The 25,357-nt window shown below is 48.9% G+C and overlaps 1 protein-coding gene across 1 annotated transcript; it reads left to right on the top strand.

Annotated features, from left to right (window-relative positions):
- The first annotated feature begins 18 nt into the window (after positions 1 to 18).
- Positions 19 to 24,070, top strand: LOC131271994 (autophagy-related protein 2 homolog A). The gene is made up of 10 exons (XM_058273594.1): positions 19 to 234; positions 1,286 to 1,820; positions 14,384 to 14,771; positions 16,338 to 16,440; positions 16,514 to 19,117; positions 19,186 to 19,406; positions 19,504 to 22,935; positions 23,024 to 23,178; positions 23,248 to 23,394; positions 23,473 to 24,070. Exons 2-10 carry the CDS (start codon positions 1,653 to 1,655, stop codon positions 23,701 to 23,703), a joined length of 7,449 nt encoding a protein of 2,482 aa, XP_058129577.1. The 5' UTR covers positions 19 to 234; positions 1,286 to 1,652; the 3' UTR covers positions 23,704 to 24,070.
- The last annotated feature ends 1,287 nt before the right edge of the window (positions 24,071 to 25,357 follow it).

Here is a 25,357-nt window from a genome sequence, read left to right as displayed (position 1 = left end):
TATGCATCGAGACGGCAAGCTGGAACAAACAACAACGCAAAAACTGGCACGGTCACAATTTGCCACTGCGGATGGCAAAACGAAAAACGAGTGGCTTGGAAAAACTTGTCCAAATCTCTGTAGCAAATCAACTCAAATCATTACTGGCCAAACAGTGATACACGGTTAATTACGTAAAAATAAGAAAACTACTCGTGACGGTAAACAAAAGAATAAGTGAAGGAAAGGGAAATTGTAAGTTTCACACATTTCGTAAGCAGCAGCTAGGGTGATGGTGGTGCAGCGATGGTTTCTACTAGAAATGCATTCGGAATCAAACTGTTGTGAGCAATCGTGGCAAACGCTGTTTGTAATATCTGTGTAAACGTGCAGCATGATTCCAGTTTTTTTTTGTTCAGCTTCTTACGATGGCGCTTGCTTGAGATAAGTGTGCTGCGAAGCGTAGTTCTCGTAGAGTTTGCAGTGGTAGCTGAATAGAATCGATGCAGTTTGTGGGGTAAATGCGATGTAGTGTTGTGAAAGGGAAGGGAAACCCCCTACCTCCGCTACGATATAAATATATACAACGACGTAGCGTTGGTGCTAGGACCGTCCGCCAATGGCGCTAGTGTATTGCCTCGTGGTGCAGTGTAGTGATGAGTATTTAAAGGAACCAGGAACTTCATTCATATTATATTTCATTGATATTTTCAAAAACAACAAATTATTCTTAAATTATATTCTCAAATTAGTTATAAGGAAAACTTTATCAACAACATGATTTTGAACATTTATTTAATAATCTAACTGAAGCAGTATTATTCTCCTTTTTATATTTATCTGTAAACCACGAGTTAAACTCTTTTATGGCGTAAGCATACGCATGCTTAAACTCAAAAAACAGTATATTTAAGGATAACTCTTTATTACGCGATTGACTGTAGATCCCGCTCTGAGTTCATAACTGCCAATCCGCGAAGTTCCCTTGCGCTGTGATGGGCGAACCAGTCGAGATCTTGTTGTCAGTCCGTGCACAACGTCGCGGGCAAGTGGACGTTCGACCAATTCTGTTCTCCTCAGAAGAGTGAGTCGCGAGTATTCTTTAGCGCGACAAAAGTTTTTAAATACCAATAACATCAATTGACTCATACTCAAGACTGGAAGTGGTGCTACTGGCGATCAACTGATTATCTCCCTTACAATTGATCTAGCACAACGATCTCATCTACGGAAGTGTTCGTAAAAGTATTCCTCAAAATATACCGTAACTAATTTAGTCGTGGTTAACAGTGTCTTTGGCATTTAGTCCTTCTGCAAGGAGTGTGTATAGGTCGCTTGTGATTTTCTCCTAAAACAGACCAATTTGCATTCGGGGCAGGTTGTAAATCAACAATCACACAGTTGTGCCTAAATTCGGCATCGATATCTCAAGTCTGTGAGAGCAACCAGAAACAAGATCGAACGTGTCCAAACGTGAACCGTGACTAATATTGGACATTATCTTCGTCGTGGTCGTCAAGTGCCGGATCGTTACCATCATCGGGCGTTGAAGAGTGGATATCTTGGTTGGATCAGTGCTTCCGATCATCGATCGTTCATTGGAGGGGGGTAGAGAGTAACGGGGCAGCCACAACAACGGACCACGGACGCACCCCACCACCACCGTCTTCATCATGCCTTGGTATGTCCCGTGGTCGGATGTGATCAAGAAAAAGATCTGTCGCTTTCTGCTCCAGCGCTATCTGGGCCGGTTCCTAGAGGAGAAGTTGTCGCTCGATCAGCTGAACGTTGACTTTTACAATGGAACCGGGACGGTGCACAACGTCACACTATACTGCCAGGTAAGAATCCGCACATTACTACCGAGGGAAAATATGGACAAATAAAATATCAATCCCCGCGGATTATACTGTGCGTCCCTTTTGATTTTCTTCTGTCCCGTTGAAGCTCGTACTGCTCATGCGATCGTGAGATGATGCAAACAAACTTAAGCAGAACAGCAAATACTGCAGATACAGCTGGAAACGTTCGCCGGAGGAAAACAAAGCACTTCGCCATCCGCCCGATTGGGGGGCCCGTTTGCCAATTGCGTTGTGTTTTCGTTTTCGCGTAAACAAGTCGCACGAACATGACGCGACCGATGACGACATGTTTTGAAATTCTGTTTTTGTTTTCGAGACTATCGTTCAAATGCGGTGAGGCGCACCTTTTTTTTTAGTCCAATATCCTCCAGGGCCCCACTTTTCCAGTGACCCCCTCACATGCCCTTAATTTAGGTTTAACTATTAGAATTTTTATTGTTGCTGAACAAAAGGCTCAGCCTGTTCGCCGACTCGCCTCGTTCCGGATCGACGACATCAGGTGATGGGTGATAAATAAGCAACTACAGATAACAAGCAGTCTCGAAACGCACTGTGTACGCTTCGCGAAGTGCGATTAGATTTTCACCCCGGCTACGGCAAGCACTTTTTAATTCGTTTCGACGACGCGTCCGTGGTGCTGCCATGGCAACAGCTGATGGAGTCTTTGCGATTCGTTATACGATCAGCGCTCAGGTTGTGTTTGCTTATGCTTCCTTCTTTCCCGTGCCGGATTTTTATTCATTCTCTTCGCGGGGTTTGCACTCGCACAAAAACACAGCCAGTGGAACCGATTGGGACGATCACTGGCATCGAAATGATCGTTAGAACATGGTGTTTCGCGGTACGATCTAGTCATCTTCGAACGGTGGTATAAATTTAGAGTTGCCTCATTGGAAAACTTCTATTACACCCGTCTCCGTTAGGGGCTTGGAAAGTGGGCGAGATTTCCTCCGGCGGAAGTGTCAAATCGTACTTGTCAGTTGGCCCCCGATGGGAAACGGTAATATAAATAGCGCACCGTTGGTTAAGCACACCCAACCCATGCGTCCCGATCTCATCCCGGGGAAGGTTTCACTTCCTCCCCCGGGTGCACCAGGGCGTTGCCGGTCAATTAGAGAGGTGTATACGTGGTGGCATCTCATCAGAATCAGAATCAGAATGACCGGCGAAAAAAGGTTACACAGTGACAACTCGGAATGCTTTTGTTTTGGTTTCATGTGCTACAACTTATGCCGACCTGCCGGTTGAGGCAGGGAAGCGAAAAAAACATCGTTCACTGTTTTGCCCACAAATCATTACACGCGACGTGCAACTATTGCGCATTACGCGGTGCTACCTCCCGTCAATGAGGCCGCTGGCGCCGAGAAATTCCGCTAACGTGGTCAGCACCGGGAAACGTGATAGATACCACATGGAGATTGTACATCGAGCCGATGCCGGGTTGAAAGTGCAGGTTCTTCTCTGGAGGGAAAATAGGAAGCGAACCAGCGGGTGGCAAAGGTCATTCGTTACGGCCAGCGATGAAGCCATACTAAGGGCATAGGGGTGAGATGGCCGATAAAACTTCTGGAGCGGATTTTATACAACAGCATCTTTGGTAGGTTTCGAATGCCAAAGTTTTCCGTCAAAAGAAAAATATTAAATAATACTGGAGTGTATAGCATTTGCATGATGAAGTATTGAAACAATGTGACAAGGGAAGTTTCTAAACTTATTCCTGATTTCGCAATCTTTCTTGTTTTTACTCCCGCATAGTTACTGCTAAGAAACCGTACGTATTGATAATAGAGACGTACTTGCCCGGAAGAGGTACCTTTTCACGGTAATGCACATAAAGCCTTCGTCTAACTTGTTCTCCGTAACGCATTCAACCGAGGCTTACATACCGGAACATCCTTCCAATAGTAGATAAACAACAGTGATGTTAGTCGGGGGCCAACACGTATCCGGGTGGATTCTGTGCATGTTCCGAGCAACCGACCCATTTTTACGATATATTTCAATCCCAAACTGTTTCGTGATAAAATGTTTGTTTAAGGTCTTTTACTGATAAGCTGTTTTATTATTTCTTAAGTTCTACAAACATGGTTAAATTCCTTTCTGTTCCTTTAACACATTTGTCACAGTTTCCTCCCAGTTCAAGGGCATTTTATGAACCGTTTGGTGAATTTTATGTCTCATCAACCCTCCCGTGAGGAACGTCGTACTCCAAAAGCACTTTGGTGATGGTGTGAAAAATCGATCGAAGAAATACGATCGATTAGCCAGTCCCACCCACACCCTATCGCTAACCATCATCGGAATGGGTTTGTTTGCACAGTGCTTTCAGCATGATTGCGGCGCGACGTGATGAGAAGACAAAAAGAAGTTACCTTCTTCGTACAAGAACACACGTTCGGTTCCTTTTTACCTTTTCTTCCCTTGCTCGTACCGAGGTAAGTGGATGCTGCAAAAACAGAAATGGCCGCAAAAAGACAGCACAAAAAACTTTCCTAACCCCAACCCATTAAGGGTGTATTGACGCATCTCACATGGTAGAAGAACTATCGTCTTAAAATAAAAAGGCAGCGTTTTGGGTTTAACTAGCTTACGCCGTGTGCCTATCGGGTTCCCGGGGAGAATCATGATGGAATGGTTAATGAGTCCCGATACCGAAATTAATCCAGAAAGAGTTTAACCTGCAAAAGCGAGCTTTGCCTGGAATGAAGTATCTGAAAATCTGGAAACAAACCGCAACGCACGTGAAACGGAAGACTAACGCAAACATTCATCACAAAACTCATGATGGGCATCGGCGGGGGTTCGGTCATTCCGAAGCGACGACTAAACCCATCACCAACACGCATTTAACGGATCGCGCTCGATGGTCGGATCGAAACCGGTCCAACGGCTGTGTTCCCTTGGTTCGAGTCGGCAGCCGCAAAGGATGGATGGATGGATGGTGTAATGGATATCAGAGCCGCCGGTTGTTCCCTTGTCCCTGTCAATCGTCTCGTCTGCGTGCGACAGTCCTGCGTTGCCATTTTCAACCGTTCCGTCGCGAAACGGTAGAAACTTGAACGTGATCGCGTCAGCTCTTGCCTGATCTTGTTTCTTATAATCTGTTTTGCTAATGCGAACAAATTGATGTGGATTGCTCAAGAATTATAAAATGGGTTGAAGTATTTGGAAAATACTAACTGGTTTTGGATTAGAAACAACAAATATATCAGGTCTTTTTATATGTTTGAATTTGTATATCGATACAAGGGGCTTTCCATTTGAAACATTCCATCATTCGTTGTTGTTGTTGACAGTCGGTTTAGCATCATTTTTTTGACGTTTCTGTTCTCAAGGCCTTCCTTGCTGCACTTTAGTGTTTGTTGATCGTTGAGTAGTGAAACATCTTCCCACGGGGTGGTCTAGAATACTCCCCATCTTGCACCGTTACTGATTCGTGCCGGTGCATTCATTGATCGAATTATGCTATAATATTTATAAATACATCATGGCTGGCAGACACGTTTCGACGCTCTCGCTGGGTTACTATCATCGGTCATCCTCCCTCAACGAAACTGGCTGTCGATAGAAAATTGCAAACTGTGCTGATTGAAGCGAAATGATTTCCCACGTAGTTTTCCCTTGCCCAGGTGACCACGCAGGGGGGCGATGGTGGTGATTTATTGATGACTGTAAGCATCAAGAAGGGCTGTGCTAACAACTTGCACTCGAGCACTTGTCGCACACGTGGCGAGACAGGGTCATGCGAGTTCAGGTGTTTCCGGCAAGGAACTCCGACGATTCCCGACCATTTTTGTTGTTGTTATTGTGTGTGTGTGTGTAAGGGTGGATGGAAAACGAAAACATTGCTACCGCCCTACACCCTTACGACACCTCTTGGGACGGCTACGCAAACGCAGACATACATAGGGTTTTTTTTTTCGCCAACCAAAAGCTCTCCTTTCGTTTCCTTTGTTCCTCGCGTCACTTCCCATCCCGATTCGGTGCCTCCGTCCTGCCGATGGATTCCTTCGTCAATCGGTTCTCCTACCTTGTGGCTGCCTCGCATACAGTTCCACACTACCCTTCTTCCCCCCAGTCGCGAATCGTCCCTTTTCCTGGACTCGCGAGAAGGAGGACTCCGTCCGGCGGTCGTTGCCGTCGTCTGGGAGATGCGCCGGATGCGCCTGCAATCTCGCAACGCTACGCTGCGCAATGATTCCGACCCTTCCCTCCACATACGCCTTCACTCTCCGCTACTGAGCCATCGGAGAGTTCTTTGTTTGGGTGTCTCCTGTATGCGAGACAAATAAAAAACACTTGAAAATGAATTTTTAGCTAGTTCGGTAAGGAGGAACTCTGTCTGTCGCACATGTAAGCACATAGCAGCCCTCCCCACCCCCACCCGAGGAGCCAGGGGGTGGTAGTAAAATAATGTTTAATTCCTTACCATTTCCTTTGAAACTTCCCACTTTCCACCGGGCCCGCACGATGATGAAGGCAGATGAAGAACTCGTTTCTGTTGTTTTGTGCGGTGGCTCTCATGACTCATGCCAACAACGCCAACCGACGACGACGACGACGACGACGACTGCTCCGTGCGTCTTTTGTCGTTGCGAACTGCGTTGCATTCGGCGTGCGTTGGGTGCAGTGCAAAGTGCAGCGTGGTCACGTAGACACACCTACCACCAGAAACCCCCCCCCCCCCCACCACCACCACCACCACCACCCAGTGGTAGAGCATCTCCGTTCCGGATGTACTTTTTAAGGGTGCATCCAAAACACATCGATTTCGCTGTTGCGGTTTGTCTTATTGCGCCGTCGAACACAAAGGAGCAGGGCTTCGGGTCGCTCTGGTTTGGCCGATGCTGCCCTCTGATGAGCCCTGGAGTCATTAATAAAGAAAAGTAGGGATAGAGGTTTGTTGCTTGCGTGGAATTTAATTTTATACTTGGCTCATAAAATTTCATTACCTCGCCGCTCGTGGTGCATCGTTGCATCCGGTGTTTGCGCTTGGAAGTCATCTTTTCTGGTGCTTTGTTTTTCTCGTTGCTGATGTTAACAGTTTGCTATATATCAGTCGTCAGTGTGTATATTTTATAATTTTCGCCAGTACCCGTATTTTACAGATGCCTTTCGTATTTCAATACATATTTTAGAAGCTTAAACTTTCTCTTAAATTTTTTAGATTAGAAAACTTTGTTATCATCGTTTTCCCTAACAATAAATAGGTTGGCTATCGGAATCCTTTGCAGTTGTTTTATCTGTCTGTAGTGTGAATAAGAGTTTTCAAATAGACTCCTTTGTAATATGGAAAGATCACAAGATTTGAGCGATATTAAATCCATCCACAAGCCATCTTCCGTTGTTGAACATGTTCTCCACTGCTACACAAGGGCTTCTACATTCTGCTGTGGTTTTGCACTCGAACATCGTTACGGCGAAGGGGAAAGGGTCAAATTCGTTAACAGTTGTCATGACAAGGCGACCCTATTTATTGACCACGATCAATCGAAGCATCGCGGGCAAAGATGATGATGCGTTGCCCTTTATCGAACGCCGACTAGAACGCACCACGGATCGCATGATTTATTCCCATACTCTATTTAGAGGAGTAGAGTGTTGTTAAAGGGATGGATTGTTCGTGGGCGACAAACGGGGTGGCCATATTTCACGATGAGCTTTCGTCAACTGGTCCCGCTTTGATGGGCAACGTTCCCAAGCGGTACTTGACCGACTAAACAGTGTTTACCGGCAAAAGCTCTCAAAGCCAGCCGTCTCGACGAGATATGCTTTTTCACAGACGGTCTTCAAAATCCACTTTGTTTGCTGGGGGGGAGATGTGTCACAGAGAGGGAGAGAGAATTGCATCGGTGCACGGCGAGAATCCTGCACCCTTTTCGTTGGGACAGTTACATATTCGTCCGCGGCCCATCGTTATCTGTCACGATTTGTCTCCCTTGCCTTTCACTGCGCCACGTGCCCGTGAGTCGGGCAAGTCGGAGCAAACGCAAGTAACATTAAAGGGGGGACAAAAATGTTCCAACCAAACGGAGGGGAACGCGTCAACACGGGATGATTGTTATGTTCCATTTGTTTCCATTCGTTTCGAAATCCCCAAGTGAGCACGCGTGTTTACTGGATGGGGAAAAATATTCCAGGAAGGATCGTCTCTAATTCTTTGTTAACTTTCGCTCGTCGACATTCAGGCAAACTTTACCTTCTAACGGGTTTATTAGGTTAGAGTTTGCTGTTTGGTTAGTTGGTTAGACTGGAGTTTGTTTTTTCTTCGAATGCTTTCACTAACATCGACTGTGACATGCCACCACACGCTTCAACCGAACAGTCCATCATGCACAAAATGGCCTTAACCCGAACGCTAATGGTGCGTGTGACACGAGTTCCATTTTCTCCTTTCGATGCGCCATTTATGTTAAACTGGGTGTGCTCGGGGGGGAATTGCAGAACCAGGACGAGTTGCTTATTAATCCGGAAATGAGACAGTTGATTGGAGGCACGGTGTATAATTTCGTTAAGAGATGGCTATATAGAAGAGGGAGAGAACGGAAGGAGAAACACACATGCAGGAAGCTCTCAAGTCCTTAAAAGGAGTCAATATGAAGCCTTCCAGTAGATTGCACCAACCAAGAGGCTGTTTCATCCGACGTAATCATATTCAGGGTCGATTACTGCAACTGTCGTTGCATCCCCGGCTGCAACTCCTTCAAGTGGGTCATATTCGCTGCAATGTAAAAAAAAGCAAATATGTCCTCGCTCGGTGTCCTGGAACTCCATCGTGACCGTGTCGGTATGCCACAGAGACTGCAATGAACATGAACACCAGCGTGCAGAAGCGATACAGCTGCAGTTAAAATGGTCCACTGCTGCAAGGACATGGCATCGACGTTCGCAGACTCGACGGTGCCAAGCAAGATCCCCCTTGTGGGAAGAGAGGCATAGCCACACGGCTGTCAAACGCCATCCAGCAGCAGCAAAAGGCACCCAAGGGGGCAGCCATCGAGACGCAGCTTACCACACAGCCTCACAATTGCATGCAAACGAGCACAGCGCACGAGTGGCGCGGGCTTTACGCCGTTAAACGCCTCGAGCCTCATCGAACAAAGAACTCCACGAACAAGACACACACACACACAGTGAATGGGGCGCTAGTGGCGGGCTTTCACTTCCCGGTATCCGTCTCGTTTTCTCACGCAGATTGCAACCGGTGGTGGTTTGCCCCAAGATCAGCTGCTTCGAACACAACCCGCTCTCGAGAGGGGCCGGGTCGATGTAGGTTGCACGGTTGCACGGAACATCGGTGACACCGTTTGAATTTTCCTTTCCTCTGGCAATGAATTTTCGCAACGAAGCAATAGTGTTGTTGAGTATACAAGCTTAATTCACCCTATCTTTTGGGATTTTCTATCCAATTAATCAATTTTCCTAATCCCGTCCGTTTTTCGAGGCGAACATTGTTGTCCAACCAGATTCGGTTCCGATACGCGCTACCAAAATGTCAAAACTGGTTGAACTTATACCTCCTTTTAGGCTCGATAAGTACAACACGTTAATCTACGATAGTTCCACTACTAATTGCACACAACACACAACGGTACCCGGTTGCAACTCGTGTGCACTTACACGAAGCGACAAATTATTAGTCACGCGCCATCGCTCCCTTCATTGGCCGTCGTTTCCGGCTTGTTTCTCCTCCCCGTCCATCAACCCTCCAACAACCAAGCTATTTTCTACAGATACCGTTTGATATTGCCCCCTTGAGAAGAAGGGCCGGGGGAACGGAGGCAGCCACTTCGGCCGTCAATCTTTCCTTCCATTCTTTCGCGATGTCTGGTAGCAGAAGGTAATCATACCGCTAAAGGTCACTGCAAAATTACGCACGGACAACAGCCGTCGAGCAATCGGACACGAGGAGGGGTGAGGTGGCACTTCCTGCGCCTAGCCGATAGCTTCTTGCCCTGCAAGGGTCCGCGGCGTGTCATTTGCTAAACGGTTTTTTTAAACATAAAAACAAAGCAAACTGTGATCTTTCTTCCACACGTTTGTTTTTATCTTGCACGAAAACGACGCCATGTTCGACGGCCATCCTTGTCGGGAAGAAAGGTGTTTGGGCCGTCAATCGGCCGGTGTGCTGATGTGGCCATGAAGCCCGATTACTGCCCTCCATATTTGGCACTACCACCCTGACAGTGACTCCTGTGTTCGGACAACGGTGGCCGAACTCAACGGCAAGTTGAAGGTCCTCAGGTGGCGCCGAACCTCGGGGCGCAAATGTGCTTCTTCAACAGCTGATTGCGTGACAAGCGTCCGTGGCCCCCGTCGCGAGTTTCTTAGGCCGACTTCTCTTCCTCCCGTCCCCCGTTCCACATACAGCTCGAGCTGTGTTTGCGCGCACGCGTGGCGCGCGATTGGCGTCGATCTCGTCGCCTAGCGGACGAACGAGATATATATTCCCCGCCATATCGTTGTGTTGGTACCCGCGGAGGTCCGGTTCTGTACGGCCATATATCCAAAAATGGAACACCGAGAAAACCTTGCGCGAGTTCGATGGCGACGCAGAATTTTGCTGGGATCGTGCAGGCCAAACAAACCCACTCTGTGGTCGGATGGTTGATAATCGGCGGATGATCATCGTCGCCGTTGCGACGTGGTGGCCAGTGGTATGGGTGTTTCTTTTTGAAAGTAAATCCACTGTATTTCAATGTTGCTGTTGCTACGCTTCCTTTTAAAAGCATGTGTTTAATTGCTTTATGTCATACATTACAATCGATTCCAAAGTGAAGTAATAATGTTGAACATTTGTCTGGACGCATTAGTAATGAGGAAGTCATAAATAGAATTCACAACGACGCGAACATAAAACATTACAAAGATGGGCTACAAACAGGAGCTCAATAAAATGAAGGAAAAATAAAAACAATTGAACATCAATAAATTTATCTAGAATGGCGTGGTTTGCAATCACTTGAAAACATGTTAAATAACATCTTAGAAAATGTGTTTCTAATAGTTGAATAAGCTTCAAAAACAGAATAAGCTTGAAACACGCAAAGGAAATAATACACTCCACAAACATGTTATTTTGAACCTTTGAACTTATAACCCAAATTTGTATTCGATACGATTTTCCTGTGGAATTTTAACGTATCAAAAAACATTTGGGACAAAATATACATAGTTTGATTATTAAATTTTCATAGAAGACGGATACAATCAAAAGACAGTCGAAAACGAATTTAAAATTTTAGGTGATGTTTTTTTTTTATTTCAATAAAAGGAAACTCTTTCAACTGTAAACCTTGAACCATCTCAAAAGCAGGAAGTGCCCTACAGATGTACATCTCCATAAAATTGATTTCTACCCCACGTGGTCAAGGAAGTCAAGGGCACACAAAGAACTCCCATGACTCATCGTTAGGGGCGAAAGTTATTTCCTAATGCACGCAATTTTAATTCCACCAACCGTGTGACACGGAGGAAAAACAGCGAATTTTCTACTAGACCCTCCACGGAAAGGGGGAACAACCGAGTTACACTGCGATTAGATTGTCACAATCGCTGAAGAACACGCGCTCTCCATGCGCCATGCTTCTTCCCCGGGAGCGTTATTTACATCGCGCAATGTCGGCAATGCATTGCAAAACGCAAGTGCACCCCATTTCCACACGATTTTTCCCCGCTTGCCTTGGGGACCATGGTTGTGGTCTTTTGTTTTTCTTCCATTCATTTCTACTTCAACGAGCGGACTTCCAAACGGTGAGTTGCCTTTTTTTTCGGAGCCGTGTATATATTTTCGCGAACTGGATTTTTCATTCTTCTCCTCCCCTCTTTCGGGGTGGCGTATGTCGTTGTTGTTGTTTTTTCTTTTTACAAGCATGTTGTGCGAAAATTCTTAGCCGCCATCGTCGAACAAGAGAGCGAAAGAAAAACGGCGCCAGCACACATAGCAAACCACAACTGACCTTCCCCAAACGAAAAGTATATTCAGCTGCTCTGGCCGTGAAACAGGGTCGGTGGGGGCACCAAGGGGGAGGCACTTGTCAAAACTGGCGCCATTGGAACATGTGTTTTTCCTCTTTTGGGCGGAGTGGAGCGTTTTCTGTTTCGTTTTTGTATCCATAAATTCAACAAGCAAAGAGTACTCCATTCGATGAGTTTTGAATGCGTCCGTGTAAGAAGCTGAAACATAGTATTATGACATGGAAGTAATGATTACATGACACAACATGGTACGCGAGGATTACAAAGAGAAGAACAAGAGCTGTTCTTATTTCTGAAATGTTCCTCCGGGAAATCGTAAAATAACACATTTGCCAAAATAAATTGTTTCCTCATCACACCAATCTCATGAGTTCATATCACGTCGTACGCGGTAGGCGAAATAAGGAAATCGAGATTTAAAAATAGCCCAGATATCATTGTACTGCTCGTACACAGTTTTGGGTAGTTGAACGCGGCTTCCACATCGAGCTACTAAACAGCAGAAGTGGAACAAATTAACATTCCAGTTGTGTAAGCTGACCCCGAACCACCCCGAATCCGCTGCCGGATCCATTGGACGTCCAGTATGCTGACCACCGACCGCTGAATCAGGGATGGCTAATTTCATAAGAACGAAGAGAAGCGAAATGAATTACAATTCCAAAACGCCAAAAACGTGCGTTTATTAGCGTATGTGTGTCGTGTATGTGTTTGTTGGTACCCGACAAAGCCAAGAAAGAAAGACATTGAAATTATGCAAAATGATGAACCAGCGGTTCTTGATTAATATTCAGCGGTGTGATCTCCCCCCCACCACCCTTTTCTGCCACGTGTGGAGTCATAGAGTGCTTTGTTGATCCTCGGGCTTTTTTTTTTTGTACCGGCTCGGTACGGCACAATGACTTCCATTGGCGAGCAAAGTGAGGATCCTTTAGCAAATGTGTTTTGTTTGGTTGCCTCTGATTACCTTTTGCCTATTTGCGATGTGTCTATATTTTGTTAATGCAATTTCAACGCGTGAGGTTCATGCAATATTGAGGTTCATGAGAATGTTTCCTAAATATGGTAACATACTTCACCAGATAATTTTTTCATACGTTTTCCTCCGGGCCGAATGGACGAGGGAACCATTTTCCACCAGACTGCACGGCGATCGTCTATTTCCCACCGTCGGTTTTCCGCGATCTATTGTGGCGTATTTCAACGCTAGGCGTCTTACTTTTAATCGCTCATGTATCACTCGTCTGCCTCGTGCCGGACGCGCCAGTGGCAAGTGCATGGGTCTGTTCCGTTGTTACTCAATTGCTAACCCTGCGTTGCTTTGGCTTGCCGTACGCTACAATGTATTCTAATGTGTACTGAGATGGGCCCTTCGAGTGGCAGTGTTTTATATACACATGACCGCACACGCTCCATCTGCTCGAGCAGTAGAGTTTGGTGACTTATAAGATGACGATAGAGTCGAGGAATATTTAACAGATTTATGAGAAATCCATTCAAAACGGGATGTTATAATGATAAGTATTATGACATCAAATTGCTCATTAGCAAAAATGGTACATTCTCATGTAGGAAAAGAAGGCAACATAGTGTGGAGAAATTAACACCTTGGCATCGCACTAATAGCCAACAGCTGTTCGCGTTCGCAACGGAACGGCTTAACGGGGCCAACTAACAACGACGACGTCGACGACGACGTCCGTTATGGGCGAGCCGAACTCTTCGCGCACGCACCGAACACGTGGAGCAACACAATGGCCGGATCAGCGGGGTTCTACGGAAGCACTGGGCTCCAAAGTGCGAGTCGCCACGTGACGTCAACGTGACGGCGAACGCTGTTCTCGTTCTCGTCGTTGTGTAGCGCGAAGGGAAGATGTCATTCACGCGGATTCACGCATGGCCACATCACAGAATGACTCCCACTCGCACGCGCATGGAAAGAATCGTCTGCCCTTTTTTCTTAAGTGTATTTCCCAGTCTCCGCGGACATCTTCGACCCTGAACGCGCGCGACACGGAAACGCCAAACGTATTTATCGCGCATATATACACCGTTTCGTTTTCCCATTGGCAACGTGTTTTTTTTTCGGCCATCTCCCCACGTCGTCAAATGTATGTTGTTGCCCCTTCGCGCATTTAATCATTACTTCTGGCTGAAGTCTATTTCGTCTGCATGTGTTCGTGTTTGTTTAGGCACGCCAGCACTCGGTTTGTTATCGCTCGGGCAAGAAGCATGGCTGTGTGGTAGCCTTCGAATCGTTAGACGATCAGCATTTTGACGCCTTGTCGGTGTTTGACCCGAAAACGTGGTTGGCCTTGCGGGCCATACTCGGCCCGGTTTGGTAGAACCGAATCTTCCGCAACGTGGCCGAAAACGTTCTGTCAAACGAGATCTACCAGCGTTTTCAAATGGTCCAGCCTTTTTTTTTTTGGTTAGGGGATTTGATGTCTAACATTGTTCATTTCCACATGATTATTTATAACTGTTAAACCGTTGTTAACGCTTTATTCAATTTAGTAACCCTGCTTGTCTTTTTTTTCTTTTTCTACTTCTCTCCCCTCCAGGCCCTGAATGAACTGTGCGAAGGTCAAGGATGGGGCATCGAGGTGACGGGTGGACACATCGGCTCGGTGACGGTGAACGTCCCGTACGACTCGCTGCTGGCCAAAGACAGCTCGATCGAGGTGTCCAACCTGACGATAAGCTTGCGACCGAAGGCCCGCCCGACCGATGGCACCTCGATGCTCGAGTCGATGTGGTCCTCGATGTCCAGCTCGATGCAGCTGGCGCAGGAGTATCTGGAGCGGGAGAGCGGTGGCAGCACGGCCGACGGTCACTCCATCACCAGCGGGGGCCGAGGGGGAAGTAGCGGCGGTGCCGGCAATGCTGGCCAACAACTGCCACCGAGCGCCATGGAGGGGCTGGAGAACTTTGCACAAATTATCGACAATGGTAAGTTTTTATGATAACGAGTAGTAAAAATCCCCTTCTTAGTGCATAAAGAACAACAAATCGGTACGAGGCATTGATAGAAAAACAATGTTCATTCCAATGCAAGGGAATGGAGCCTGTAAAGTGTTATAAAATAGCTCAGCGAAAGTAATATCAAAGGCGTAGTAGAAGTAAAAAGAATAAACACCAAAACGGCTTGGGACATAATAAAGTAAATCTATTTATAAATGGTACCACTCACCGTATCTATCGTTAGCAAAGAACCAACAAACGACGATGTGTTTAAAATGCAGCAAGCACATTTTAATTGGTTCCAAGAAAGCAAAATTGAATAACAAAAACAAATTCACTAGAAACGCCATTAGCAGTGAGATGAAGAAATAACATTGTCGAACCAACGAGGCAACATTGTTGATGAATATATTACAGACATTCGCCAGTTCTGCACAACGACGGCAGAAAGGCGGAAACTTCGTCTATTAGAGTTAAATTATACCTTGCGTTAGGACAAGATCGTCACATACCGTCCGTAGTTCTCCTTAGGGCCATTTTATAAATCTCTTCTAGCACCGTCCCCAAGCAAGACAAAATCAAATTTCTAACGCGCAAACAGTAGCATGCGCGATGCCGGTGAGTATCACTGGAAGTTCCCTTGGTGACCTAATTTCATGGCGCGCGAGCGCACAACTCGCGGAGGAGTTTCTGCTACTTTGAACGATTAGATTTGACTTTTACCTTCCGCGTCGTCGGTCGGGGCCCGGTGGAAAGGGGGATGGGTTCACTAGAGCCACCATCACAACCACCACACACACAAGGAAGAAACTGGAGCGTTTTAATTGGTGGTACTGCGCCAAGTAGAAAGTTCTTGAGCAACGGACTCGGCTTTAGCAGGTCGTGGCCAATCGGTTCGGTCTACGGTGATGTATTGCGCGTTTATTGGTTCACACGTTTTCATACGTTTCTATTTCCTCAATCTTAAATGCAGTTTGGTGCATGTTTTCAACCACGTATTTGCCGCAAGAAGTAGCAAGGTCAAAAATATAAATGCTGTACGACGGTCAGATTATTGCATCTGGTTCACACTTCTACGCACTAACCCACTTTCCACTATGAGACGGAAGTGGGGATTTTTGCGCGACCCGCCCGTGCAATCACGGTTGCAGTGTCACGCCAAATACGCGTGGACCACTCTTGTGACGGGCCAGATAATGTTTATAAGTAGGCTCATCTTGGGTCGATAAGAAAAGTATTTTCGGCAACGGACACAAACAATCAACGGTGGCGTGTTTAAATTAATTCACACCGGTACCAGCTCCTGGCCTCCGGATTAACTGTGTCAAGGTCTTTACGGTTTACTCATGGAATGTGCCACTACTTAGCAGTGGCGCGGGAGTATGGAATTGATTTGTTTACGATGTGCTAACCGTCTTCCAAATTTCACTTAATTACGAAAATGTGCAACAAAGCGATAAGTTGCCATACGATGTCTTTTTTTTGTTACATTTGAGACAAATGAATGATACATAATGTAATAATATTTTTACTTGTTTTTTTCCTTGGTTACAGTGCTAAATAGGATTAAGGCAAAACTGTTTGACACTGAAGTAAGGATAGAGTATCTCGCACCGGACGGCGAGCGAGGGGTAGCTGTGATAGTGAAAATCAAAAGGTAAGTACTCAATACTTACTCACTCCGATTCATGTTGGATCTAATGCTTGCCTCTTCTTTTCCTCCCCGCCAGTATCGATTACCAGAATGAGGCTGGAAATGATCCACCGGACCGCGGTAGTCCCAAATCGTCTTCGTCCTCCGGTTCGGACGCGTCGGGTCACACAATCGGTGGTAGCGGCAGCCGACAAAACCAGCAACAGAAGTCGTTCCTCATAGCGACACACGCAACCCATCACATCACCATCGAGGGAATCACGTTCTACACCGAAGAGTTTCGGATAGACAACCCGCGGCTTCGGCGGCAGCAGCAACGCACGGGAGTGGACGGAAGTTCGGCCGGTCCTCATCAAACGGCGGCCACGGTGCCGATGGTGGACGAAAGTATGATAACGAGCGACCAGTTTCGCAGTGCGATCTCCAGCCTGCCGGACGGCGGCAGCACCGAGGGGGACGGATATTATAGCTATAGTAACACAAGCGCATGTGATAGTGGCAGCAGTCCGGCGAATAGTGGAGGTTTTTACCGGAGAAGCGACAGTAGTGGCACGGACCGCGAAACAGATCCAGGGGAGGAAGACGATGAAGAGGCCGACAGTGGGGAGGACGAATATGGCGAGTACGGGGTGCGGATGTACCGCTCGGGGGAGATCATTGTGGGTAAGATTGCGTCGCGCCAGGAGATCCGGCTGAAGATGAAACAAGCGGACAATCTTCCGGGTCCGAACGTCGAGTTGGAGTTGTCGGTCGGATCGATTCAGCTGTTCCTAACCCCGCGGCAGCTACATTCGTTGGTGCTGGTATGTGATAGTTTCCTCGGTAGCAACGAGGAACCACCGCCACCGCCATCGAGCAGGGAACTGAAGGGACAGGCAGGCCGGAGACATCAGGAACCGTCGGCGTCAGCAGCCGAGTTGGAGTACCAGCAGAACATGACACGAATGGGCGGTGGAATTGGCCTAAACCAGGGCTGGTCGCTTGCCGATCCGATGCAGACGATGATCCAGGAACAGGCGGAATTTCTTCAGCAGGACTATCGTGACGAGGAAGGGGAGATCTGCTCGGAATCGATCATGTCATCGACCAGCTCCATGACGAGCTCGTTCACTTCCGGCAGTACGGCTTCACGGACCACCGCAACGTCGGCCGCTAGCCGTCGGCGTATGATCGATCCGGATGCAAATGCGGACATTTCCAAGTTCAATGTACGCGTGGCAGCAATCGCACTGGTGCTGCTACACGATGATCTCCTACTAGAGAGTAGTGCGAACAGTACGACCTGCTCGACGGAGTCGCCCCTTTCCGAGGCAAGTGTTCAGCAGCTGCAAACGAAAGCGGATCGATTTTTCCGATCAATCGGAGCCCTCGGGCTAGGGCTCGGTGCAAACGATATCGTGAACGCGGGTTTGGTGCTGGACGGTGCGTGCGACAGTAGTCACCTGCGGCTGCTCCTCGCCCCGATCATTCTCGAAGGAGACGAGCAGCGTAACCGGTGTGGGTCACTTCTCCGCTTCTCGCTATCGATCGCCCGAGCAGATTTCCGTGAAGTACTTCCGGATGCCTCGATTCCGCTCGTGGAGTTTTACCGCGAGCAACCACGTCCCAACAACACCTCGGCGCAGCTCCCCAAGCGGCCCGAAATCAGTGTAACCTTCGAGCAGAGCTGCAATGCACTTCGGGGAACCAGCGGGAAACGGTTCTCTCCTCCGCGCACGAAAATCCACTTCATGATGGCACCGTTCCTGACGGAGTTTGACATTACCATGCTGGATCGTTTGAGTTCGCTTCTGTATCAGTCACCATTTGCGTCCTACTACTACGCAAATGTTGCCAGCGGAACGGCCGTCCCCACGCCCGACAGTCCATCGACGCCGGCTGCGGGGACACAGGTGCGAAGTTCAAAACTGGAACCGAAAACCGAACTGCAGCTCGAATCGCTCGCGGTAGACTTTCGGTTGCGCTTTCCCATCCCCGACCTGCGGCCGATTCACGACCCGCAGCGTGTTCCCTGGTGGCGGCGAAACATCCGTCCCGACTTTATCCTGCTGAAGCTGGAACGGGTTCGCACGGTGATCACCCTCAACCCCCATCCCGTGTACGACATTTCGGCGAACGAGATAAAGCTGTACTACTACGAGTCCGAACCGGTGGTGGTCCAACCGGGAGCCACTTCCGTCGGTGGCACCGGTGGTGGTGTAAATATCGGTAAAACTGTGATGCAAGAAAATGCCTCCCCCGGCCAGGTGCCTTCGGTCGAGTACCCGCGGATAGTGATCGAATTACCGAGCGAGGCGGCGTTGCAGAAGGCGCTACAGCAGGATCCGGCTTCACAGGCGCCCTCGTCCTCGCGAGGGAAAACGGGTGCAGCGGGCAGCACCGGTCAGCAGCAGCAGCAGTATCGTAGCCAAGAGGAAAGCGATAGTGAGCCAACATCCGGCGAAAGCTTCGGTGTTGCTACTGGCCGCTGCAAGGAAGACACACCGTTCAGTGCGAAGCGTGTTTGCCGGGAAAGTGATACACCGCACGGCAAAACCGCCACCGCGGGAGTCCCGGACGTTCCGGAAACACTAACCCTGCCGGGTGATACGGATGAAATGAATGCGTTCTGTTCGTGTGCGATGAAGCGCGCCAAGCTACAGATACGGGTTGAATTGCCCGTTGTTAGTTTGCAGATGAAGTAAGTACCGTGCATGCGGTGGCAGTTTCTGGCCGAATAAACTCTCCAACATCTTTCTTTTTTTGTAGATCGAAGCATCTGTACGAGGTGATTTATAATCGCATCAGTACGGATCTGTTGCTCTGGGAGCCGAGTGCACCGTCGGCGACGGCCGCAGCCGAAGCACAGTTAAACGCCCACCACGCGTCGAAGGTGTCTTTCCAGGAGCCGGAAATGAGTCTTGCCGGTATGGGCATGATGGATTCGATCTACATGCCGTACACGATGTGCCAAAGTGGGATACAGTTGGGTAAGCTACAACCTTAGGAAGTTTACTCAGTGGACATTGTGCTTCATTAAAATAGTGTCTAATTTAATTGTATTACTTACCTTTCTTGTTCCTACAGATTCCAGTTCGTCCGCAACAAACTCCGAATCGGAATCAGACTCGGACGGCATCTTTTACTCGGTATACGATCGAAGCAAGAACACGATCGGTGGAAATGTCGGTGGAAACGTCGGAGGAGGAAGAAAAGGATCCTCTCATTCGCATCGCAGCTCGTCCCACGGTGGAAGGCTTGCACCGTCCACGGTTGTTTCCGATCGGGGTGCTAATACGATCGCGTTCCAGGTAAACATCGGCCAAGGTATACTGACAATGTTCGTGCCGGTCCGGGACGCACAAAAGCACGTCATTCCGGGGCAGCTCGGTGAGTTCGTCATACGACTGAACTCGGGGACAATTTTCTCCGTCAACGGGTTCCATGGCAATGCGAACCTCGGCTACCTTTGCATCCAAGGAAAGTCGGCGGAGTTCTACCACTGCGGGTTGATACCGACGCCGGCTAGTAATCCCCCGTTGCGGCTGATTAACAGCGTGCTTCCGTCGTACCTTCAGTGTACGCTGTATCCGACACCGAAAAACCTTACCCTGCACGAACAACGAGGGTGTGCCAATCGGGAGATGATCTCACTGGCCATACAGATTAAATCCGTACCGGACCTAGCGATCAAGCGCATCCGCATGGCAGCCGGAATACAGCTAACCACCTTGCGGCATCACTCGACGCTTCCGCAGCACTCCTGGTTGACGCAGCTGATCGATATGCTAGACGTGGTGGACTACCCGGTGCAGGGCTACACGCCACTCGGTGTCGTCACCGAAATGCATCTCCACCTATGGGACTGCGCGATCGACTACCGGCCGCTTTACTTCCCGTACCGGGCCATTATTACGGTGGGTTCGTTCATGATCAGCAGCAACATCACGTCGGGCAGCAGTGGCCTAACGCTGAACTTTATCGCCGAAGATGTCACACTCAGTCTTGCTCCGCAGCAGGTGCAACCGTCAACGAGTGGGGGCAAGGATTCCTCGAGCACTAGCAGCCATCAGCAGGTGGCGAACAGCAGCAAAATCACGGTCCTTCCATCAAATGAATTGGTTTGTGTCGTCGAAGTAGGCCTGTTTGAGATTTCACTCATGCTGAACGAGCGAGTTACGGTGAAATTCCCCAAATTTGATCTCCGAACCGCCATAAATGATGTGCACGTGCGAACGTGTGCCGATTCAGCCCGAGCTCTAGCACAGCTGATCGCTTACCTTGCTGCCGAAGGTGATCTACTGCTTCCGGAAGGGGACGCCAGTGGGGATGACATTAGCTGTGGAGGATCCTCCTTGGTAGGAACGTTGGATACGACTGTCGGTGGAGTAACTGGCCTCGAGCAAAAAGAAGTCTCCCAAGGGGGGAGCCTTCCGATGGGTGGAGAAACGGAGGGTGAGCTGCTCCCGGTACGACCGCCGTCGAGTGCCAGCGGTCCGGTAGTGACACCCAAGCAGCAGCAACGCGTCAACACACTGATGGCTGATGCGATGGAGGAAAGTTTGTACATCGAGAGCACCGCAAGCGGTGATGGCGTTGACGATGACCCGTTGCTCGGTGGCGCCGACGGTGGAGCTGGGGTGGAAATGTTTTTCTTCCCCGACGAGGATCAACGGAAACCACCGAAGGACGGCGAAAAGGTTCGCGTTGGTGGGGGTACGATCGTTTCGGACAGTAACAGCAACAAGCGTCGGTTCGGTTCGGATGACGATTCGTTAAGCATTGACGAGGGTTCGAGTATTCCATCGTCTTTCCACGACGATGATCACTATTGGCGCCAGCATCAGCAGCATCAACAGCAGCATCAGCAACAAGAAGAGATGAATCCATCTGCTGGGGTAGATGATGACTGCACAAGTGTTAATTTGCGAGAGTTGATCAACTTTGAGCGATCCGTGCTTGGCCAGCAAACGTACAACTACGGTGCGGGAGATGACGAGGACGACGATACCGGTGTTGAGGCGCTTCCACAGGTAACGAACGAGTTGGGCGATGTATCGAAGCTCAGCCAAAGGCGTCCACAGGCATCGTTGGTCGTTACTCAGCAGCGCAAGATTAGCTCCGATACGGACGACGACTTTTGCATCATTGCCGACGAGGAACGACCGCACCGGGGTGGAGACTCCCATAACCAGGAGGTTCCCGTATCGGAGGATCCCATCCGCATCGTGGACAACCATTTCAGCGTGCCAACGGGCAAGCCGGATCTTTTGAAGGCTCCCGAAGGATTCCCCAGTGCGGTGGAGAGGTACACGATCTGCGAGATGACCATCACCTGGCACATCTATGGCGGGCGTGACTTTCTCACCAAAGACGACCGCCGGAAAAAGACCAAACAGCAGCAACAGCAAGTGGCAGGGCAAGGGCAACCCGTTGCTACGGGAGCAAAGGTGACGACGTCAAACTTCCCAACCGCAATGCCCATGTCGGAGGCGTACAAATCGGGCGTCAGCTACTCGAAAGGTTCACCATCGGTAAGCTTCGGCGGTGGCTCGGCCGCGGCGGCAGCGCTTGCGAAGCTGACGTGGAAGACACGCGGTGGTACCGGCCGACAGCACGACACGACCATGGAGATCCACATCAGCAAGGTGCAGTTTTCGCACGAAACGTACCCGGGATGTACGAAGGAAGCGTCCCGGCAGGTCCTGCTCATCAACGAGCTGGAGATCGTGGACGGGTTGGCCGTGTCGAACATTAAAAAGTTCCTCTACCACCCGAAGCTGCCCAGCCGCCCGACTAGCAAGCAAAGCACGAACCACATGGTCGTCATCAAGGCACTGCACATGCGTCCCAATCCGGCTCTCCCGGCGCAGGAGTGTTGTTTGCGAGTGTCCGTGTTACCGATTCGGTTGAATATCGATCAGGATTCGCTGCTGTTTTTGATAAACTTTTTCAACCAACTCGGAGGTGGTGGCGATCTCTCCGAAGGACCACAAGGTTCGACCGGAAGTGCTGGAAATGGTGGTGGACGTTCGTCACAAACGACTACCCCAGCGCATCAGCCACCCGTTATGACGGTCGAGTCACTCCCGGAAGCGGTACAGGAGCTGCAGGCGAAGAAAATGGTCTCAGAGAACCTGATGCTGCTGATCGAGGAAGAGGAAAAGCACAAGGACGCTCAGGAGCAAGGCGGAATGGCGGCGTACGGCGACTCGGGTGATTCGGGAGCCCCCATTTACTTCCGCAACGTCATCTTCAGTCCGGACGTACCGATTCGCATCGATTACCATGGGAAGCGGATGGAACTTTCGCACGGCTCCATTGCCGGCCTGCTGATGGGGCTCGGGCAGCTACAGTGTTCGGAAATCCGACTCAAGAAGATCTCCTACCGGCACGGTTTGCTCGGTGTGGATCGTTTGCTGAACTTCCTGCTCCAGGAGTGGCTACAGGACATCAAGAAGCACCAGCTGCCGAAAATTATCGGTGGCCTTGGGCCAATGTATTCACTTGTACAGCTCTGTAAGTGGTAGTACTGTGGACGGCTGTGTGTTATTTAGCCCCTTTGGTGGTGGAATCTAATTGGATCTTTCTTTCCAACACATTTTAGTGCAAGGAATTTGGGATCTTTTCTGGTTGCCTATCGAGCAGTACCAAAAGGACGGGCGAATTGTTCGCGGACTACAGCGTGGAGCGCAAAGCTTTACGGCCCGTACTGCCTTGGCGGCACTGGAAATTACCACCCGTATCATACATCTGTTGCAGGTGAGTAGAGAAGAGAAAGGAATTAAAAACGATCAACTGTTTCACAACCCTTTTTTTCTTCATTTGTAGATAACGGCCGAAACGGCATACGACATGATTTCACCCGGACCATCGATCCGTCGGGGACGTGGCAATCGCAAAGGAAAGAGGAAACGCCTCCACCCACCGCAGGACATCCGCGAAGGAATGTCCAACGCCATACAGATCGTTCGAGAGGTAGGTTAGGGAGGTCCCACTCGCTCACATTTCGCGCTACGATCACCGACCCGGCTTTCCCTTCTACCCATTTTACAGGGAATCTCGGAGACGGCACACAATCTGGTAGAGATCACTGCCCTCGAGCATGACCAGAAAGGATACACGGGCGCCGTCGGTGCGGTAATGCGCCAGATACCACCGATCGTGGTGCAGCCGATCGTGTTGGCCACGCAGGCCACGAGCAACGTGCTCGGTGGCGTCCGGAATCAGCTCGTCCCGGATGCGCGGGCCGAAGCGCGGGAAAAGTACAAGGACGACGTCGAGTGATGATGCTGTTATGCGCACGAGCCACAAGCATTGACGATGATGATGGGCACCTTTTCTGTTTATTTATAAGCTCTAGCTAGTAGACAGTGTTGTTTCCATTATTATCGAGCGAGCGCGATCGAACGCTTGGAATGAAGAAAAAGGAAATGCCTTTATTTTTACTTCGGTTAGTATATATATATATATTTTTTTTTTTCTAGTGATGCTACCCACGAGGGCAGCCGTGTACAGATTTAAGATCGTTCATTTTATTTAACTTTCTGTCCCGTGTTTCTTTTTCGTACTCGAAGACACGAAACTTAAACTAACCCTTATATGAACCCTAAAGTGAAAGATGATAAAAACACAAACGATGGATCAAACTAAAGTAACAGACAGTTTAATCAGTTCTCTCCGCCGCGCGAGGAAAGAAATCTGCAGCTAAAACTTCCACTCGTTTCTCAGTAGGGCGAATTGCAGCAACAGTTCACTATCAGCTGATGTTCGTAGCACGTGTTGGCGTACAGGTAGCTGCATCCCTGGTAGCCACAACCACCGCCGCCGGGTCCACCAAACCCACCGAAGCCACCGCCCGGGCCACCAAAGCCACCGCCCGGCCCACCAAACCCACCGAAGCCACCACCGTACGGTGGGGCCGCACCGTTGATGGAACCACAACAGCACGCGTCGTGGTACACCTTCTCGTCGCAGTAGCTGTACACGGACGCATCGCACAGCGGACAGCCCGGTAGGGATCGCGTACGGGGTATCAAAAACGATCTTGCTGGTAGCTCATCCTGAGACGCCTTGCTTTTCGTCTCTTTCCCGGACTCCGTGCCCTTTTCGTCCATTTGCTTTTTGGAGTCCTTCGGGGGCTTCATGTCGGGTTTCGTCGGAACCGGTTCATCGGCTGCCATACCCGGGAATGCTTCATCGGACGCTACCAGTGGTCGCGGTAGAATCAGCTGCTGGACGACCGGTAGCTGAAGGATTTTCACTGTGCGAATGAAACGAAACGGAATGGGTAAGTGAATTTGGACAATTTTCTTTTCCGGTGATGGGTTTGGCAAGAAGGCCATACGTCTTTACATATAAGTTTTAATCTAATTTCTGCCCCATGAACGCGTTTTTGTATTATCGCCTCATTCATATACTCCCAATATTGCCAAAAAAGGTATGCTGAAGGTTGGATTGCACCCCGGACAACCTTCTCCAACCAAAAACTTAAAATAACCGTGACTCTTCAGCCGCAACACATTTAACCGTTCCGATGCTGCTTCGCTCTTCTAATCACTCTAGAAGTTACGGTGTGTTCAAGGTGACGCAGAGAACTCCATGGCCAGTGGGGAGGCTTTCCTTGTCTCCATTCAACAATGTGGACAATTCATATCATCCCACACGTCACCGATGCCCAGGACGACTGCTTCCTCAATGCTACGAGCTTCGTTTTTTTTTGTGCTTGTGATGAGAAACTGATTATTTTCGAGGTGATTCAGTTTTGTTTTATTTTTATGACACCAAAATGGTGAAAGGTGAATGCAACGTCCGTTTGATGTGGCGGCATTTCAATAACAGATTTTTATTTAAAAATTATTGTCGAAGACAATCACATACATTTTTTTAGAGGTTTACTTCTTTTGCCTTATTACTTTCGACTTTAAAAACCGTTTGTGAT

This window comes from Anopheles coustani, chromosome 3, assembly GCF_943734705.1.
Source record: "Anopheles coustani chromosome 3, idAnoCousDA_361_x.2, whole genome shotgun sequence".
Lineage (NCBI taxonomy): Eukaryota > Metazoa > Arthropoda > Insecta > Diptera > Culicidae > Anopheles > Anopheles coustani.
The sequence above is the reverse complement of the archived record's forward strand: the minus strand, read 5'-3'. Positions and strand labels throughout refer to the sequence as shown.

Excerpts from the sequence above, each read along its gene's own strand:
- LOC131271994 (XM_058273594.1), top strand. The coding sequence starts at position 1,653 with ATGCCTTGGTATGTCCCGTGGTCGGATGTGATCAAGAAAAAGATCTGT. Across the intron at positions 14,772-16,337 it reads TGCACAAATTATCGACAATG|TGCTAAATAGGATTAAGGCA; the intron begins GTAAGTTTTTAT and ends CCTTGGTTACAG. Across the intron at positions 19,407-19,503 it reads CCAAAGTGGGATACAGTTGG|ATTCCAGTTCGTCCGCAACA; the intron begins GTAAGCTACAAC and ends TTGTTCCTACAG.